This window comes from Amborella trichopoda, chromosome 11 (assembly GCF_054954075.1).
Source record: "Amborella trichopoda isolate Santa Cruz 75 chromosome 11, AtrichopodaSantaCruz75HAP2 v2.0, whole genome shotgun sequence".
Taxonomy (NCBI): Eukaryota; Viridiplantae; Streptophyta; class Magnoliopsida; order Amborellales; family Amborellaceae; genus Amborella; species Amborella trichopoda.
In genome coordinates, this window is record NC_142346.1 from 4,331,305 (window position 1) to 4,350,755 (window position 19,451).

Below are 19,451 nucleotides of genomic sequence, written 5' to 3' on the forward strand. Positions count from 1 at the left end.
CTTAGCTGTGTCCATTTCTCGTTCCTTGTATTGGCGCCAATTTTCAAGACGAGTCTGTTGCTCACCCAGTCGGTACAACTTCTGTCGAGTTGTGTTTCAACTCTCTGATCTGTCCTCTCTGCTGAGTCATGTTTTGATTCTAATCTATCCTTTCTGTCGGGTCGCGTTTCGACTATCTGTTTTGTCTCTCTACTGACTCGTGTTTTGACTCTCTGATCTGTCTTTATGCCGAGTCGCGTTTCGACTCTTTGATCTATTTGATATGTTCCAAGAGTTCCTGAACCTATCTTTTCTTGAGGCTTATTGATTTGCCGCTGCTTTTTCGTTTCTGCAATTGGTGTTCAAACTCCAACCGCTTTCTCTCGCATCTTGAATTTGACGGGAAGTGTGACAAGGAAAATGTATATTGTGTATCGGGTTAACATAAAAAGTATATATTGCCATCAGTATTTATGGGAAGGGTTGATAGAGTATCCGTATTTTATTATAATATTAGATATGGTTTAGGTATCTATGATTTAGTTTTTGTAATTTGTCTATAAAAGACAAGTCTGTACATTCATATGAATAATGGACACCTAGTCTCTGTAGAGAAACCTGAGACTCTTCACAATGACATCAAGCTCTACCTTCTCATACCATGACCACAAGCTCGATTCTCACGACCGCGGTTGTGGCTACAGGCAGTAAAGATAGCATATCCAATATTTTCATTTGTTCTAACTGCTTCTCATGATTAAGAACCATGTTGTAGAGAGCTTCATGTTGGGTGAGTGTGGCCATTAAAGGCCTTATTATTTTCATTTGTTCTAACTGCTTCTCATGATTAAGAACCATGTTGTAGAGAGCTTCATGTTGGGTGAGTGTGGCCATTAAAGGCCTTATTATTTTCATTTGTTCTAACTGCTTCTCATGATTAAGAACCATGTTGTAGAGAGTTTCATGTTGGGTGAGTGTGGCCATTAAAGGCCTTATTATTTTCATTTATTCTAACTGCTTCTCATGATTAAGAACCATGTTGTAGAGAGCTTCATGTTGGGTGAGTGTGGCCATTAAAGGCCTTATTATTTTCATTTGTTCTAACTGCTTCTCATGATTAAGAACCATATTGTAGAGAGCTTCATGTTGGGTGAGTGTGGCCATTAAAGGCCTTATTAGTGCGTGTAATGAAACATTTGATATAATGGAGTGCCCCAGATTATTTATTCCTAGACCATATGGATATTTATTCTACCAAATGAATTTAATTATGTTTATTTTAGGATAATATGATTTTAAAATTATAATTTACAACCAAGCACAAGAATGTGAAAGCTGCTTTCCTTGGAGTTGGAAACCAACAAGACACTTTCCTTGTTGATTGGGATAAAGGACCCATGTTTCACTTTCAACTTGGTTGAAAGACAAGTGAGAAGGGAATTTTCTGTCTGTATAAGTGATATAATGGGAAGTTTCCATCCCGTGTTGCTTATCCATCCAAAAAAAAAAAAAAAGAAAAGAAAAAGAGTTGTGTTTAGTTCAGAGATTCTTGGAAATAAATATACGACAACACACCTTTAGAATCCCGTAGTAATGTGGACTCCTAAGGTCTTGTCCAGTTTAGTGTAGTTTTATTTTTCATCAATCTCTTCCCTTGTTCTCCATTACTGTAACAAATAAATCATAGGACATTTATACAGTGTTCATTTAAATTAACAGGTTATTTTTATTTTTTCTGTGTCAAGTTCGTATGAAATATATACGCTTTATAAGAAAAAAAAGGGGAAAAAGCAAGAGACCACAGCACATAATTTGAGTTAAAATAAAAACAGTTGAAGCGAAACAAAACAAGAGAAAATAAATTTGCATCTGAGATGAGCATAACAAGATAGATGCAGATGTGGTTTTAGGTCGGTGAGTTTTGTTTGGTGTGAGTTGAAGTTGGTCTTGGGATGAGAAGTGGTTTGAGTGGGTTTCTCATGACTACGGTGAACTCTGCCTTCTCAGACAAATCCACCTCCTCTCCATCAACACTCTTCCATTCAAACTCCTTGACCAGATGCCCCACAAAATATTGGAGGTGCATCATGGCTAACGCCATTCCTGGACAAATCCTCCTCCCAACCCCAAATGGCATCATTTTTATCTCCCTGCTTCCTGTCAAATCCACCTCCAAACCTCCCAGAAATCTCTCAGGCCTGAACTCCAATGGCTCCTCCCATGCCTCTGGATCCACCCCCATCTCCTTCACCATAAAATTCACGCCCGCCCCCTTGGGTATCACGAAACCCTCCAATGTCGAATCCTCTGTGACCGTATGCTGCAGCACAAAGTGCCCGGGTGGGTGCAGCCGGAGCGTCTCCGTAACCACCGCCTTCAGGTATGGCATCCTCTGCAGCTTCTCCTCATCAACCCCACCTTCCTTCTCGATTTCCTCGTAAACCTTGGCCTGCACGTCCGGGTGTTTAACTAAGTTGGCCATCACCCATTGCAAGGTGGTGCTTGTGGTGTCTGTTCCGCCGTTGAGGAACTCTGAGCACAGGCTTAACATCTCCCCCTCGCTCAGCTTCCGGCCGTCTGGAAGCTCCAGTACTGCTAAAGAGTCTGCATACGAGAAGAACTCCGTCTGCCTCTCTGCGGCCCCACGAATTAGAGGCAATAGTACTTCCTCTTGCTGGTGTTTAATATCGTGCACCTCCTGCCATCGTTTCCTGAAGATGAATTTCCCTATCCTGGGGAAAAGGGCGAAAACAGTGAACTTCGAGAAGCTGAGTAGCAGCCTCCGCTGTGCAGCCTCCGCCTTCTTCACCACCTCGTCGCCAAACCTCTCGCCAAAGCACATGGACAACAACAGCGAGAACACAGCAAGACGCATTGCCTCAATCACACACACAGGGCCCTCGCGAGCCCTCTCATGGAGTGCTTCTATGAGGGTTTGGACGGCCCACTGGCGAGCCGGGGCAAAGGCCTTGACACGAGCGGGGATGAGGGTCTCAGACATGAGGTTGCGGCGGAGCACGCGCCAGAGAGGGCCATAAGGGGCGGCGCTGATGTTGTGCTGCTGGCTGGTGAAGACGGCAGAGACAGGGGGGGCAGGGGGCCGGTCGGCGAACTTGGCCCCCTGCTGGACCAGGGCCTGGTGGGCAACTGCGCGTGTCGCCACGAAGATGGACAGGCCGCCGCCGAGGCGGAGGGTAAACACAGGTCCGTATTTCTTCGGAAGCTTACGGAGGGCGAGCTCGATGTCGATGCCTGATCCACGGAGGAGGAGGTGGTTGCCGATGATGGGAAGTGATGGAGGGCCTGGAGGTAGGGTTTTCTTCGCTTTTGGTCTGAGAAAGAAGAAGATGAAGCTTACGGCAACAGAGAGAGAGACACAGAGAAAGGTCAACCACGCTTCCGCCATTTCACCAACCGCAAAGAGAGAGAGAGAGAGAGAGAGGATAAGAGATTTGATCGTGTTGCGGGCGGGTTATTTATTTTAGGGAAAATCACACATACCTTCCAAATGGGACTTTGCAGATACCCACAACTATTGTGACCGTTGCTTTTTTATAGGGTTTGTTTAGTAAAAAAAATAAGTTGATCAAAATATTTTTTTTAATAAAATTTATTTAATAAAAAAAAAAAATCGATCAAAATATCTTTATGTTAGTATAGTTCACTCTCTTAAATGCATTTTTTGGATGAACTCACGGAGACGTAAGTCACGTTCGAGACTTTCTCCATAAGGTAGAATACATATTCTTTGCGGTCCGACATATTACGTCCATGTGTTTCTATATGCACTCACCGGTTTGGCACTTTTTCGAAGCGGTGTGCACAATTTTTTTTTTTGGTCTAGCAAGTCTTCTGCACAGTCGGGCACTTTTTCAACGGCATTTTTCCAACGCGGTCGGTTATATTATGGATACACTTATCCGTCCGATAACATGATGCCTTCGTGTAGAGAAAAGGGGATTTTCATCCTTATAATTATAAATTTTTTTTACTTGGGATTTTGCTATAAAAATTAGTTTTAAAGTAAAAATTATGCTAAAAAAATTAGTTGGGTAAATATTGTGATAAAAAAATAATTGGAATAGAAATTTGAGTCTAAGGTTTTTAATAATTTTCTCTTTATCTTGTCGGGCTTGATAAACGGATTCACCTTGATATTTTAACCGGATGGATGAGGAGTTGGAGGAAAATGTTGAGCCAATTTTGTTAGTTAACGTGGTGGAGAGTTTGTTAATTGGGGCATGGCGTGAGGCGCCGTGGGGTACGAGGTTATTCCTTGTTCTTGTAGTTGTCGAATTGTAGATTCATTCAAATCTCAAACGGCTACGCGTCTGGCAAAACATCTATGACTTGGAGATAGACACTTATGGGGAAAACATTTTTGTTTTTTTTGCCAAAAGTTTATCGTTCTCGATAACAAATATGAGCAATGATCTAATGCAACGGTTGTGTCATAGTATAATGCAACGACATTTTTAGAAAATCATATTTGTTGCATTTGTATGACCCTAAATTTTGATCACACAATTTTTTTATCTCAATAATCAAACCCCCTTTAAAAAAAAAGTTCAATTTGAACCTTAGATATGATCAAAATGAGTCGCCTCCAAAAACGAATCTAAACCATTCATTTTGTGAATTTCAAGATCTTAGCCTTTATAAACTCAAAATCATTGTTTTTCTTTTTTAACATCGTTCATCTAATGATAATAAAACCATCCAAAAAAATTAGAAATAAAAAAATCCTTCTAAGGCCTAAATCTAAGCATCTCACCAAAATGAACGGCCTATGTTAATTGGGCTAAAAAAATATTTTCTAGGTTATGTTTTCAAATTTTCATTTTTTGTTATTGTTCATTAGAATGAAAAAAGTGTATATTTCAAAATTTGGATCAAACAAATGGCCATAAGATAATTTTTTAAGGTTGTTGCATCATATTACTATACAACTGTTGCATGAAATCATTGCCCGATAAATATATGTACCCCGTTTCTATGTGGTCAAGCCGACATACATAGAAATGCAAGCCTCTTAATAAATCTATTTTTGAGATGGATTTTAATTAAGGTGTGGTTTCTATAAGGTTGCAACCTTTCACTCTAATTTTTATCATAATATGTAATTTTGGTATTAAATTTTTTTTGGATTATCTGAAAATCTATTTTCATAACTAATTATAAAATTTTAAACTTAAAAAAAATACTAAAATCAAGTAAATCTATAAACATATGAAAATCTTGAAAATAGACGGTTTAGATAATGTGTTGCAAGACGCGCTATTTTTGGGATTCAAAATCTTTTTTTTTTTCATATTCTTACATCTCGATGTCAAGATCATTTAAAGGATTTTTCAACGTTAAAACAACCTTTTTTGATGGATTTTTGAGGTGCATATGAAATTCTACATTTTATGATTGCAACCCTATATAAACTTTTTTTCTTTTAAGAATTAATTTTTAAGGACATGTAATCTCTAACATGGAGATCGTGAATACGAAAAAAATAACTAAATTTTAAAAATTTAAAATAATAATTCTAGTAAGAAAACATTTGGACCTTCCACTATTTTTAGATGGAACACCTACTTGCATCCTTCTTTACGATGGGTGCTTCACACTTTCAAGACCGCATATGTAGAAATGCGGTCCAACCCGCATGAAACAATTTTCCTAAATATATATCTGATGGGGTTACTATGAGTTGGCCAACTCATATGTACATATGCAGCTCCCCATTAAAATTCAATTTGGATGATTTTTTTTTCTAATGTTTTTTTTAGATTTATCATCTTGGCCAATATGATCATAAATATACAAAGAAAAATAAACTTTTAAAATTAAAAATATAATATTTTAATATTCTTTTATACACTATCCTTGTTATATTCATGGACAATATACTTTTAGATAACGTCCATATGGATGGACTCATGAAACAATTTTCCATATATATACTCACATACTGTTCATCGTTGTTCATAAATTTGTATCGATGGGGTTCGTAGGTATATGACTTCTGCAAAAAAAACGCTGATTTTTTAAATCTTTTAGTGCTACACTTAAAATTGTAATATTTTTGGATTGCAATCCAAAAATCTTGTAAAACAAATTTGAACTGTTTGGACAACAAGAAGATTTTATTAGATTTTTAAATTGAAATAAAAAAACCATTAATATGAAGGCAAAAGTTACCGAAAAAAAAATTCAAGTCAGAATTTTTATTTATGAAAGTGCGGCTCACTAACCCTGTACAAATCCCAAAAGTTACCGTAAAAAAAAATTCAAGTCAAAATTTTTATTTATGAAAGTGCGGCTCACTAACCCTGTACAAATCCTACCTTGTGACCCAATAATTCACGCCGTGAAACCTCAAAAACTCCAAATCTACTCTCTCCCTCTACTTCAACTTGAAATCTACTCTCTCTCTCTCTCTGAACTACTGCTAGTGAGAGAGCTCATCTTTCTCTCTGCTCTCTCGAACCAGTGTCTTGAGAGGTCCTATTTCTCTATCTAAAACCAGTGTTTGAATAGCTCGTCTTTCTCTCTCTAGAACCAATGTCTTGAGAGTTCCTCTTTCTCTCTCTATAATGGCGTAAAAAATATTGCATTCTGACTTGCTACATGAATGGGAGAAACAAGCTACTGTTTCCAGGTATCTTGTGTCTCGATGTGTTAGGGGGTTTCTAAAAGCAAAGTCTTGAGAAGAATTGAAGCTTGAGGGCTTCACAATTTTACCATCAAAGCATTGTAAGAAAATTGTTTTGAGCTTCGATAAAGCCATCTATGGCCGGCAGTTTGCTCTTTCTCGTTCTGGCATTTTTGCCGTGGTCTACATTATTGAATTTCTTTACTACAAAGTTGTCGCCTCAATGCTCTCTTTGTATGGTGGATCTTTGACAGAAAGATTTTAGGGTTTCAAATCTCTTATTAAAGTACTAATGACATGCCCCATTGGGAGAATTTCTAGGTTTTCAGTTTTTTAGAATTTCATAGCTCTCTTCAACTCCAACGGACCATAGTTAGAAGAGTTTATGGGGGTTTAAGTTTCCATTGTTACAGTTGTAGTGAGCATTGTGGCTTAAACAAAGAGTAGCTAAAATGCTTACTCTTCCATCTATGGAAACCTCAATACAACCAGTCTTTTTTCATAAAACCCAATTTTGTTCACCATTTTCTACGATGTTTGCCTTTTCTCTCCCTGCAAAGTTAAACACATGACTTCTACTTGTAAATCCCTATCTTGTTGAGGGAGATATTTGCAGAGTTTTCATTAATCTTGCACCTCCTCTACTTGTAAATCCCCTTCTTATTGAGGAAAAAAATCGTTGAGAGAAAATAGATTTTAACATTCAAAAATTTTTATAAGAAAATAAAAAAATCTTGGTATTTTTTGTAATTTGGTATTTGAAAAACTGTAATTTTAATAGATAATAATTTCTTTTTATTAGGATCACGTAATTTCATCTTTTTCAATACACCGAGATGAATGCGTTTTTGCCTCTTTCGAAAGAATTTAAAGAAATTGTCCATGTAACTTTCTTGATGCTTCCATTCTCTTAATTAATTTGATATCTTTGAATATTAATTTTGTGATAAGCACATGAAAACTTGGATAAATCTTCAAAAATCTTGATTCAAAAAAAAGTTCCATATTAATTTCCCTCATGTTTCTTTAAAACTTGTATTAAAAAATAAAGAGACAACCAACGTATTTGGGGAAAAAATGTTCTCCCAAGACAACAATATATCCCAAAAATAATAGGTAGTGTTCCATGAAGAATAACGATTTTTAGAGGTTCCAAATGTTCAGGCTAGATCATTTTGAGCGAGCAAATGGGGTATGGAAGATGAAGAATTAGTGAGAAAATGTAATCCCAAGAAATTATGGCAATTTTATTTTCTTATTTTTTTTCTTTCTAGCCAATCTTTATTTTTTTTTGGTCGATTTTGTTTAAGGATGCAATCAGCACAAGTTTGTAAATGAATTTTTTCCATTGTTTAGGGCCAGTTTGGATGTCAAAAAAAAAAAAATTACAGCAAAAAAAAATACAAGTTTTTCAACTTCAATTGAAAAACATCATTGTCTTAATTTATTATGTTGATAAATGTCTAATTTCATTGATTTGTCAAAAAAAACCCTCGACCCCATCTTGGTTCCTGATATTTAGACATTTCCCGATCAACCATGCCCCATCTTCGCCACTTTGCCGGACCAGAAAAGGACCCAATCGTTATCATAACTTTCGGCCAAATCTCGCCATTTTCAGGCACAAAATCGCCGAATTCACAGATCATGAGAGAGAGAACCTGCAACATGGAGCCGAGTCCACTTTCAAGAACCAAAGTCCCTCACGGAATCTCAGCCGTGCACTAGCTAAAGAACTAAAATCGGGATCATTCATCCGAAGAACCGTTTTCTCTCTGTGTGCCCCATTTCCGAATTAACCGTTCAAAACCCACCATGATAAACCAGGGCAGTTTGTATACAGAGTAAACCCTGGAAATGTGTGTTACAGAGAGAAAACCCTTAAACATACGCTAATGGAAGAATCAAGGTGAACCAGAGTATCACAAAAGCCACACAGATGCACAAAAAAAAACAAGACGGAGAAACATAAGCATCGAAAAAACACCTAGAGCTACATATTAAAGAAAAAATGAATTGAATCATAAAGCAATAGATAGAATCGATGAAAATGGTGGAAAGAGTATCCCCTCTCATTGTATCAAATATAGAGAAACCCCTTTCTGTTTGTCTGTCACAAGATTCAGCAAACTGCCTCATAGCGATTGATCGCCGGATTCCAGCTTCTTTCACTTTTTCTGGCTAATTAGTGGCCGGAATCTTCCCGTCCTTTGATTTTTTTTCTACCAATTTAAAAATTTGGCAAAATCGTGTAGTTATTCAAATAGTCAAAATCAGTTTCACAAGATTTTGGAATGTAATCCAAAAATATTTCAATTTTGAATGCATCCAAACTAGCCCTTAAAAATCATAAAAGTTCTAATTATTGTTAGGGAGCCTTATCTTTTAGGAAGGATAAGAGGAATAACAAGGTCTATCTTTTAAGGTTAAGGCTCAAAGAAAAAAAGAGTACGTTTTTTCTCTCACAAATGAAATCTTTAGAAAAAAAAAGGTTTAGAAATAGTTTTAGAAGTTATTATTAGATGGATGTATGTCTATTGTATTGGGTTTTATTTGGTGAATGGTTAGAAATAGTTTTAGAAGTTATTATTAGAAGGATGTATGTATTGTATTGGGTTTTATTTGGTGAATGGAAAAATTTTGTTTAAATTGTAGAGGGAAATAGAAACTTCATCAAGGTGCACCTAATAAAAATATAAAAAAAATAATCTGTGAAATTAAAAATGATCAAAATACCCCCAAAAATTTATGGGGGTATTTTGGTTATTTTTTAATATAAAATATTTTTTTATATAAAATAATTTTTTTAATATTTTTTAAATATTCACCTATTTTTTATCAACATAAATATAAAATTTCAAGTTATTTGGATTTGTAAAAAATAAAATTAAAATTCAAACACTATCGGGCATCTGTGATTGTTAGATCGGCCCAGATTCAATCTGGACCATGAGACTCATTTTTTCTTGTGAACCCATTGGCTCACAGAAACCTTTTTCTATATATATATATATTTATTTATTTTTATTTTTAGAGGTTCCAAATGATCAGGCTAGATCATTTTGAGCGAGCAAATTGGGTATGGAAGAAGAGGTAGTGATAAGAGTTTCGTTATTGTTAGGGAGGCTTATCTTTTAGGAAGGATAAGAGGAATAACAAGGTCTATCTTTTAAAGTTAAGGTGGGTAGAAAGTTATCTATTCGTCATTTTTCAAAAAGGAAATCTTTAGAAAGAAAAAGGTTTAGAAATCGTTTTAGAAGGTATTACGAGAGGGACGTAGGTCTATTGTATTGGGTTCTATTTGGTGAATGGAAAAAATTTGTTTAATGTGTAGAGAGAAATAGAAACTTCTGCATGCGTTTCTTTTTTGGTGTTGAAGATCTTGGGTCATCTCGTTGTACTGCTTTTTGTTGCTGCAAGTCATTCTCTCTCTAGAACGCGGTTGTATTGTTGCTCGTTGGCTGTTAGTTATTTTTAGCTGTATAAGCTGGCAATTAAAGGCGTTCGAATATTTGATTTTGCTTACACATATTGCTCAATATAAGCGACTCTTCCATTACTTTCTCTCCGTATACAATGCTTGATTAATTTCACCCTTTCTAAATTTTTTTGTTATTTTGTTGGTATATATAACAAAATAATTTGCATTTAGTTTTTATAGTTTTGCTAACTGCAATCCTATATTGGGGTCTTTGATTTTTTTTTTTTACAGGTAATCTTATACTTTGGGGTACAAATATTTTAATGGTTAATGTAATTATTGCGTTTAGTGTTGTTGTTGTTGTTTCACTGTTCACTCCCAATAAAATCATTGTATGTTTCATATCGTGCAATGGAGGAAGCCTTTTTGTTGAATAATAAATTTAAACAAAAAAAAAAACATTGTCAAGTGGGATACAAATGATACCAATCAGCGACATAAAATTATATTTCAATGTTTTTATTGTATCCTTACAATAAATGTAAATTATAATTTGAAGTTGTCATATTTACATATCCTATTTTTTTACTCAATTTCATTGAGCCAAGTCCAAAATATATTGGCAATCCGTATTTTTGCCCCGATTTTTTGTCCCAAATTTTTGGACTAAAACAGATTTATTACTGAAAGTTTTGGTTTGCCAACATATTATTATTCATCAACTTACTAACTCTATTTATTAATAAGGTGCGGAATTATTTATTAATAGGAAAAAGTTTATACAGAGCCTAGGCTCTACCTATTTGTAATATATAATGTTATAAGCATTTTATATAATGTTCTAAACAATTAAATTAGAGCCTACCTATTTGTAATATATAATGTTATAAGCATTTTATATATTATTTATTAGTTTTGGACACTCCAAGAAAAACCCCAAAGCCTCTTATACTGGGAACTTGTCATCCTTTCTATTTTAAAAAAAGTTTATATAAAGCCGAAGCTCTAAACAATCAAATTAGAGCTTATCTCAAAAATTTCCACAAAAAGAGATTCTATTGGTGCCCAAATATCTTCAAATTGATCATCTCGACAATTTCCAAAAATTTCCACAATAAGAGGTTCAATTGGTGCCCAAATATCTTCAAATTGATCATCTCGACATCAAGATGCAAAATAGATTTCAAGTTTTGAAAATAGTGCATTACATGTTTTGACAGTCCATTTTCAAGGTTTTCATAGATCTGCTCGATCTACACTGTTTTTTAAACATTAAATTTTATAATTAAAGATAAAAATATATTTTAGGGCTATCAAAAAGATTTCCAATATTGAAACCATTTTTCTCGATACTATTTGAAGGTGCGCTTTACTTTGATTTTTTAGAGCCTCGACTCTATACAAACCGCACCCTTCTATTTTTGACCTTATTGCCCCTTCGTTCTCTCTCTCCTCCATTGAATGGGGTTCACCGTGCAAATAACCAATGGAACCTCTCACACGCCATTATTTGTCCTTCAAAACTTATCTTATTGCCCCCATTTGGGAACGAGCATACACAAAACCAAGTTTTGAATATCCAGGTTTTGACAAAATCAAGTTGTTTTCGTCTACATTTTGTCATCAAAACTAGGTTTTGGTAAACCTCAAAAGCGCATAAAACGAGGATGTCGCCATTCCAATAATAAGTAGGAGGAATGAGCAAAATCGAGTTTTTGGGAAAACCTGTTTTAATCTCAAAAACGCCGCCGACCGTTGAAGACGATGTGATCTTCTCTCTCTCTACCCCATTTCTTCACCATGCCCGTTAAGAACGGGCACAAATCCACCCTCCATTGTTGCAGCTCCGCCCAACTATAGGTTCAGCTAGGGTCAAGTATCACTCCGCCTTCGTGAGACTTGTGATTCCCACTACATTGTTGCAGTAGTTTTATTTAAGAAAAAACGCTCCATCAACAAGGACTGTAGATCATGTTCTTAGATCGGTGAGTATAATTTGTTCTATGATTTTTTTGTTCCACACAAAGGCACTAAGTTGGCTTATATCGAAATTGTCTGTTCGACACAAAATGTGCTTGACCAGCTTCTATATTCAAGTTGTACTGGTCTGGCACATTTTGTGCCTAATCGGCTCACAGAGAGTGGAAAAACATAGGTTAAAATGAAGGCATTTTAATAAAAAAAGGTCAGCTTTTTTTGTTTGATAGGTGGGTGTAAAACTAAATAATGTTAGTTTAATAATACGGTATTAAAAAAGGGGTTTTCTGAAATCTAATTTTATGTTTTGCATCTTGAAATTTAACTAGCCAAAATAGGGTGCATGCATGTTAGGTCAATATATCAGGTTTGGAAAATTGAAATGAAAAACGTCATTCTATATGCAAGTCAATTTGGTTCTATTAATTATTTTTTACAAAAATATCTGGCAATATATCCACAATGGATATGTTTTATGGCAATACATAAATACTTATATTCATAAAATAAAAAATATGACGCTAATTTAATGTGGACCAATACTGTTATACACTGGATCGACCCTCCCCAGTGAAACTTACCCGGTTTTTCTGAGCACTGGGTAAACCGGTTTTTCTAAACCCCATTCATATGCATGGTTCAAGGACAGTTACAAGTAGGCCAGCTTTCTTCAACATTAGCTTTAATATTGCAAAATTTTGCCATCGAACATTGTAACATCAAGGTACTCATTTTAGGGGAAGGGCTCATGATTATGTTTCACAATGATGACGGCTCTTTGATGTATCAGAAAAGTGGTCCAGAGATTTTAGCCTTTACATGTTTATTTGTTTGATAGGCCAAGAGAGAGATGTAATTAGCCTGTAAAATCAAGCTGGTTAGAAATGTAATTAACCTGTGTTTCACAGAAACCATTGCAGATACTCATAAGGTATTTTCCATAAATCAAGCAATGAGCTGCCAACAAGTAGAGAGAGAGCTTCTCCTCCTCCAAACAGCTCCCTGGTTCACATTCACAGCCCCCTAAGCCCTTTTGCCTCTCTGAGCAAAGACCCAAATCAGTCATAGTATAGTTCCAACACCCAATCTCACCATGACGGAGGGCATCAGATGAAGCAAGCCAGCTGAAGTCTATGGGATCCTTAATGGCTTCCAAGTAAGAGCAGCCGAAGCTCAAAAATGACCAGGCTCTCCTTGAAAGCAGCAACGCACAATGAAGAAAGCCATTCAATATCTCAGAGAGCTGGCCCAAAGGCACCGAACTTTTTCTCTCTATGTAATTTTGGGAATCATGGCATTCAAAACCCATCAAGTGCAAGCAATTGCAGCTTAGGGATGCAAGGTTTAACTTCTCTCTAACAATAGAGAGAGAGGGACAGTGTGTCTTGTTCAAGCTTGCCCACCCAGAATTTCTCAGAAGCCTCAATAAAGACTCTCCAGCCCCCACCCAAAAAGAGGCGGCACTAGCAATCAAAGATGACTCAAAATAAAACAAGTAATTGACTGCACCAGCAAGTAATAAGGAGTATGCTGCATCTGCTTTGTTAAACTGAAAGTTCTTCTCTGAGGAGAGAGGGAACTGGTTAATGGCGCAAACCCTATAGGCAGACCCCAATGTAATGTAAGCATCTAGAGAGAGACGGTGGATGGGATTTAGCTTGAACACACTCGGCGATGCCTCTCTAGGCCCTGGCCGTTGACATTTGGCAAGCATGTTTTCGAGTTTTTCGCAGCAAGCTTCAGCTTTCCCATTTGACAAGTATATAGCTATGGTTTGATACATGAAATCAGCCAGCTTCCCATAGAAATCATCTGCACCGATTGTCTCAGTAGAACCATAGTGGGCATTAGGCTCCTACAAAGAAGAAAAAATAACGGTGGGTAAGACTCCTATGCTCTTCAATAATCCTCTCCTTGCAATGTTGGAACCTTGAGCAACAATGGGAACAGCCAATGCAGATGGTGAAATCCAGCAAGTTTTCCCAGATGTTCTTTTTCCTTGTAAGCTCTTTTGGAGTTCACATAATTCCTAGGTTTAGGATCTTCGGTTATAGTTGCTGATACTAAATGTCTACTGTGTTGTGTCTTCCACAAATTAAGCAGAAGTTTTCTCATATCGCCCTATCCCATTTTTGGCTGAGGACCAATTCCATTTGTAAAAAACTAAGTATGACACAGTGTTAAGCAAAGTCCTAATTAAGTTGACTCAATGAGTCAATAAAACATGTTTCTCACAAATTCAGTCACCATTCAAGTTCTTTAAGTTGTAGGGACCCAATGCTAAACAAAGTTTGACCTATCATTGTCAAAGACATTGGCAAAAACATAGTCAACAAATGCTTGGAAACCCATGTACAATGCTTCCCTTGAAATCATATGACTGCAACAGATATATCAGATTTGAGAGTGAAATGCCGGATCAATTTATCTAGCATTATGAATGATAATGCAATAAATCACGAACTAGAACATATCCAATGATAGTTTACGGCCAAGCATAGTGAAGCAATAATCGTAACAACATCATACAAACGAAAGCATGTGAAAGCTGTCTTACATACATGTCTGTTTTCCTGGAGTTGGAAACCATCAGGACAGTTTCCTTGTTGATTGGGATAAAGGACCCAGGTTTCACTTTCACCTTGGTTGAAAGATTAGTCAGAAGGGAATTTTCTGTTCGTATAAGTGATATAATGGGAAGTTTCTGTCCCTTGTTGCTTATCCATCCAAAAGAAGAAAAGAAAAAAAAGAAAAAAAAAGAAAAAGAGATGTGTTTAGTTCAGAGATTCTTGGAAGTAAATATACAACACCATGGGGCCACACCTTTAGAATCCCGTAGTAATGTTGACTCCTAAGTTCTTGTCCCCTTTAGTGTAGTTTTATTTTTCATCGATCTTTTCCCTTTCTCTCCATTACTGTAACAAATCAATAATAGGACATTTATACAGTGTTCTCTTAAATTAACAGCTTATTTTTATTTTTTCTTCGTCAAGTTCCTCTTCCCTTTAAGTATGAAATATACACGTTATAACAAAAAACGGGAAAAGCAAGAGACCACAACAGAATATCATACACAATTTGAGTTAAAATAAAAACATCTTAAGTAAAACCAGAGCAGCTGACGGAAACAACAGAAAATTTGCATCTCAGATAGGTATAACAAGATAGATGCATCATATGTGTAAGCACAGGCAGCAAAATGAACAAAATATTCTTATCTAGTTTAAAGAGATCTTACTTGCAAGAGGCAATCCACATAGTTACTTGACAGATCAGTACATCGGTCACAGCAACAAATGAACCTATATTTCAACCACAACTCTGCATGCCTTTTAGCCTGAAAATTTTAGATAGACAAATACGCAACATGCATTAATTGTTGAAAGAAAGTTTTCTGTATGCATCGTTGCATAATGTACCTATATTAGCATTTTCATTTTTTTCATACGATGCAGATATCCTACCAGCCTTTAAATATCACTCTCCAGTTAACATCGAAACTAAGCTCCAAATCTACCTAGTTTTGAAACCCAATCTAGCAACTTTTAGGGCATTTGAACATCAAATTTCAATGAAATTGTAGATGTGGACCCTGAAATTCCTTAAATATCATTTCGAGTCATAATACCTGAGAGCTGCAAAAGCAACTAGCATATATGACACATGTGAACCCAATTGACTCTGAAACCCAGATCTTTTGATTATAAAAGGTTTCTTTATTCAGTTTGATGCTCCATGTCTTCTCCTTTTTCAGCACCTTCTTTCCCATGGAAAACCTAAATCATAGTTGCGGGCACCTTGGGGTAAGGTCACAGTCCCACGTTAGGAACTTGATCCTGCAGTTCCTCTAAAGGATCTTAGAGAGAGCTGAGTTTGGAGAAATGGGAATCTTCTCCCTATAAAATGGGATCTTCGCCTACATGCTTGCAGGATCCCTCCAAGGAGATGAGCTATATCATTAATTGAACTACTACTACTCCTCTCCTTGGTATTATAGATACATTTATTTAGAATATGTTAAATTGTGGTGCATATCAGAACGCGGTATACCAGAATTGTGGTATTAAAAAACTATTGGGAATATCATAGTAAACCAATTTATGATATCATTAAATTGTATTATTGTAGTAAATTGGAGTACTTTAACCATGACATTGGTAATAAGTTAAGGTGTATGATAATGCATTGACTCGATCGTAATTCTGATAGTATACTAGTAATTGATCTCGTTTTATGTATAGTAGAGCTTAGATCCCTCCAAGACAACCTTGACGCCAGTGCATCAGATCTTGCTTCCATGTATCCGTTGTCGTCATCATCATCAAGAGCCTTTTCCTAACCATTTGGGGTGAGCTATATGAATCCTGGTCCGCCGTTCTGCTCTATCAAGGGTCATACCCTTAGTGAGGCTTCCACCCTATGGTGGTTCGGCGTTCCCTGAACCGAACCTGCTACCGCCTCCAACAATTATGACACAAATCCAATGTGTTTCAATATCACTAATTTCCTTAAGGTGCGTGAATTGCATGTCCTGATTATGTAATGTGCACTTCTTTTACAAACTGTTGAATAATTTATGAACATAGAATGAGTGCAAAGCTAATCCCAAACTTAGTTGAGGAACCCATGCAACATGTATAGTATAGCTTATACGGCTTTGGTAAGGCATATGGAACAAAGCCATGGTATCTTTTATTTTCCCAATGAGCACAAATATTCTAACATTGAAATGGTATGCACATCCCACCTCAATATATTAATTGTAGTCATGATGGAGCATATCAAAGTTAATCTCCACCATCCACCAATGAGAACAAAAAGTGGATGCACTTGCATCATATCATGTAACATATAGAGGTCCAGTGCAGTGTAAACCAGAAGGTCAGCTTCTATTTCAAGAACCTAGTTCAAGATTTCCTCAAAAATTCAGAAAAAGTGACAAGCATAAAGAAGGCTTGCTCAATTAGTACCTTGGGTTGCAATAAATCAATGTATGCAATGCGCACCTCTTCGTCTTTTAAAATGGGTTTGATGGTCCGCAAAGTTATCATAGGACCCTGTTTTGATGGGCCTGCATCCCACAAAAAAGCAAAAGAAAAAGCCAATATAAATTTCAGTATGGATTACTACAGGAAATCTCATTTTCAAACTATATATATGTGTGTATGGAAAAATATCACATGAATGGACCAGCCTATAGTACAGCACAGGCTGGATGGACCGGATTACACAAGCGGCGAGATTGCTGTGTTAATAAATCATTTTTGTGAAAAAAGTAGGGATTTGATGGACCCTAAATTTTGCACACATGTGGGGTCTGATCTAGGAGCTCAACACAAAAGATTAAAACTAAGTTGCATACACATGAAAATTTTGGGGTAAACTGAATCCATGGTTCTCAGCCATGACGTTTTTATTTATTCAATCTCGGCTCTCTGGCCTATACTATGCTATAAGTTGGTTGACACATAGGATCATACACAGACACACGTATGCACAGATCGAGAAATTTAAATCCACCTGAATTGCATCCACCTCCACTCCACATTCGCACCTACTAAATCCAAATATTTCATCAGACCAACAGAGCTATTTTCCACAAGTGAATCACAAAAATCCAACCATTAAAAAACTTCTAAAACCAAAGAACCAAAAATCAAAAGTCACAAACTTACACTAACCATGGATTCATTGCTTATCTCAGCATTCTCCGACTCTGGTTTCAAATGCAAACACTCATTCCCCATAATTTGATCGTCATTCGTAATGTCCAATTCTTTGCTAAGTGAAAACCAGTAACAGGCATTGGGCCTACAACTGTGATCACACCATGAAAACAGAGGCCCATAAACAGCACTACCAAGAACCAAGCCCCCAACCTCAACCTGAACCCCATTCGTTATAACACAGCACAAAACTGCTTCTTCCAAAATGTTTTCTCTCTCTTCAGTTTTCTGATAACCCTCGATTCCATGAACCATTTCCCTTCTCAAGAAACGCATAATCCTCGCCCATTTCCTAATATTCTCACGCAATTCAAAATCCTCTTCATTAACAACAGGTCTCTGCAGGAATTCATGGCAGTTTGTTAATAAACCCCCAATTCTTGAGTGATCCAGGAACGCTGAAACCCTAAAAGCGTGAAGCAACCGAAGAGCTAAGCGTATAGCGCATGAATCTTCTTCTGAGAAAGAAGAAGAGTTGAGAATGTGGAAATAAAAGCATTCTCCACTCGATACATGGGAATAAGAGTCGGATTCAAGGCAATGGAGAGAACAATAGAGAACAGAGCCTCTGCAAGTATTCGTGCAAGGAAAGCGAGAGCTAGGGTTTTCCGATAATGGCGAGAAGCATGAGGAGCAGCGTGTGTGAAGCAGTGGGTCGGAGAGGGAAGCGGCGACTGGAGAGATTTGTGAGATTACGTTTTGGGCTCGACTCAAATCCTGGAGAGCTCGCAACTTCATCTGGTAGGATGAGCTGGGAATTGGGAGTGGAAGCTGGAGATGGTTTAGCTGATCATCATCGTTTAAAGAGTAAAGATCCTGGGAGACCCAACCCCACCTGTTGTGTACGATCAAAGGATCGCTATTTGCGGGACTTTACACGATCCGTATCAAATTTAACGGTGATTAATGGGGATATTTTCGATCGAGTGAAAAGATTTTATAAAATTATTATTAAAAAATAAATAATAAATATTAAAGTACAAAAAATAAATTTTTTTTATAAAATTACAACCTTAAAGTGTAGAATTAAATATGTCCTTAAAATAGTCATCTAAAAAGGTTGTTTTAATGTTGAAAACCCCTCTATTACATCATCTCTATAACAAAATATGAATATAAATAAATAAGAAAGATGTTGAGTCTTAGAAATAATATATCTTGTAACACATTATCTAGACCGTCCATTTTAAAGATTTGCATAGGTTTATAAATCTATTTAATTTAAACTATTTTTGGAGTTTAAAATTTTATAATTAGATATGAAAATAGATTTTAAAATAATACTAAAAAAATTTTATATCAAAATTATAGTTTATGATAAAATTTGGAGGCGCACCTTAATTGAATTGTTTAATGTTGCAACTTTATAGAAATCACACCCATTAAAAATAGTCAATTTTGCATTATATTAATTGGACCGTCTATTTTCAAGATTTTTGTGCTTATAGATCTACTTGATTTGAACAATTTTGGAGTTTAAAATTTTATGATTAAATACTAAAATAGATTATTAGATCATTTCAATACCGAAATTACACTTTGTAACAAAGTTTGGAGGCACACCTTAATTTGATTGTTTAAGATTGCAACCACAAGCAAACCACACCTTTTTAATATTAATCATGTTAAGATTATCGACTTGTTAAATTGAGAGGAGATTGCACTTGAATAGAGTGCATCGGCTAATATACCAATTATACTA

General features: G+C 36.2%; 1 protein-coding gene and 1 non-coding gene across 17 annotated transcripts; both read right to left on the reverse strand.

Moving 5' to 3' along the window:
- Positions 1–1,782: 1,782 nt before the first annotated feature.
- LOC18441241 (cytochrome P450 89A2) lies at positions 1,783–4,716 on the reverse strand. Its single transcript, XR_016043624.1, has one exon. It is a non-coding gene; the product is annotated as a cytochrome P450 89A2 (transcript).
- Positions 4,717–8,046: 3,330 nt separating this feature from the next.
- Positions 8,047–18,514, reverse strand: LOC18441238 (SET domain-containing protein). Of its 16 annotated transcripts, none has more exons than XM_088850798.1 (5): positions 17,705–18,514; positions 17,544–17,577; positions 16,994–17,094; positions 15,262–15,360; positions 8,047–8,476 (listed from the first exon to the last, which is right to left on the reverse strand). In XM_088850798.1, the coding sequence occupies exons 1-5, from the start codon at positions 18,485–18,487 to the stop codon at positions 8,429–8,431; spliced, it is 1,065 nt and encodes a 354-aa protein (XP_088706924.1). In that variant the 5' UTR covers positions 18,488–18,514; the 3' UTR covers positions 8,047–8,428. The 16 variants fall into 16 exon arrangements, with proteins under 16 accessions (XP_088706924.1, XP_088706922.1, XP_088706923.1 ...); XM_088850796.1 differs by having other exon boundaries at positions 17,699–18,514; XM_088850797.1 differs by lacking the exon at positions 8,047–8,476 and adding an exon at positions 11,556–12,008.
- Positions 18,515–19,451: the final 937 nt, after the last annotated feature.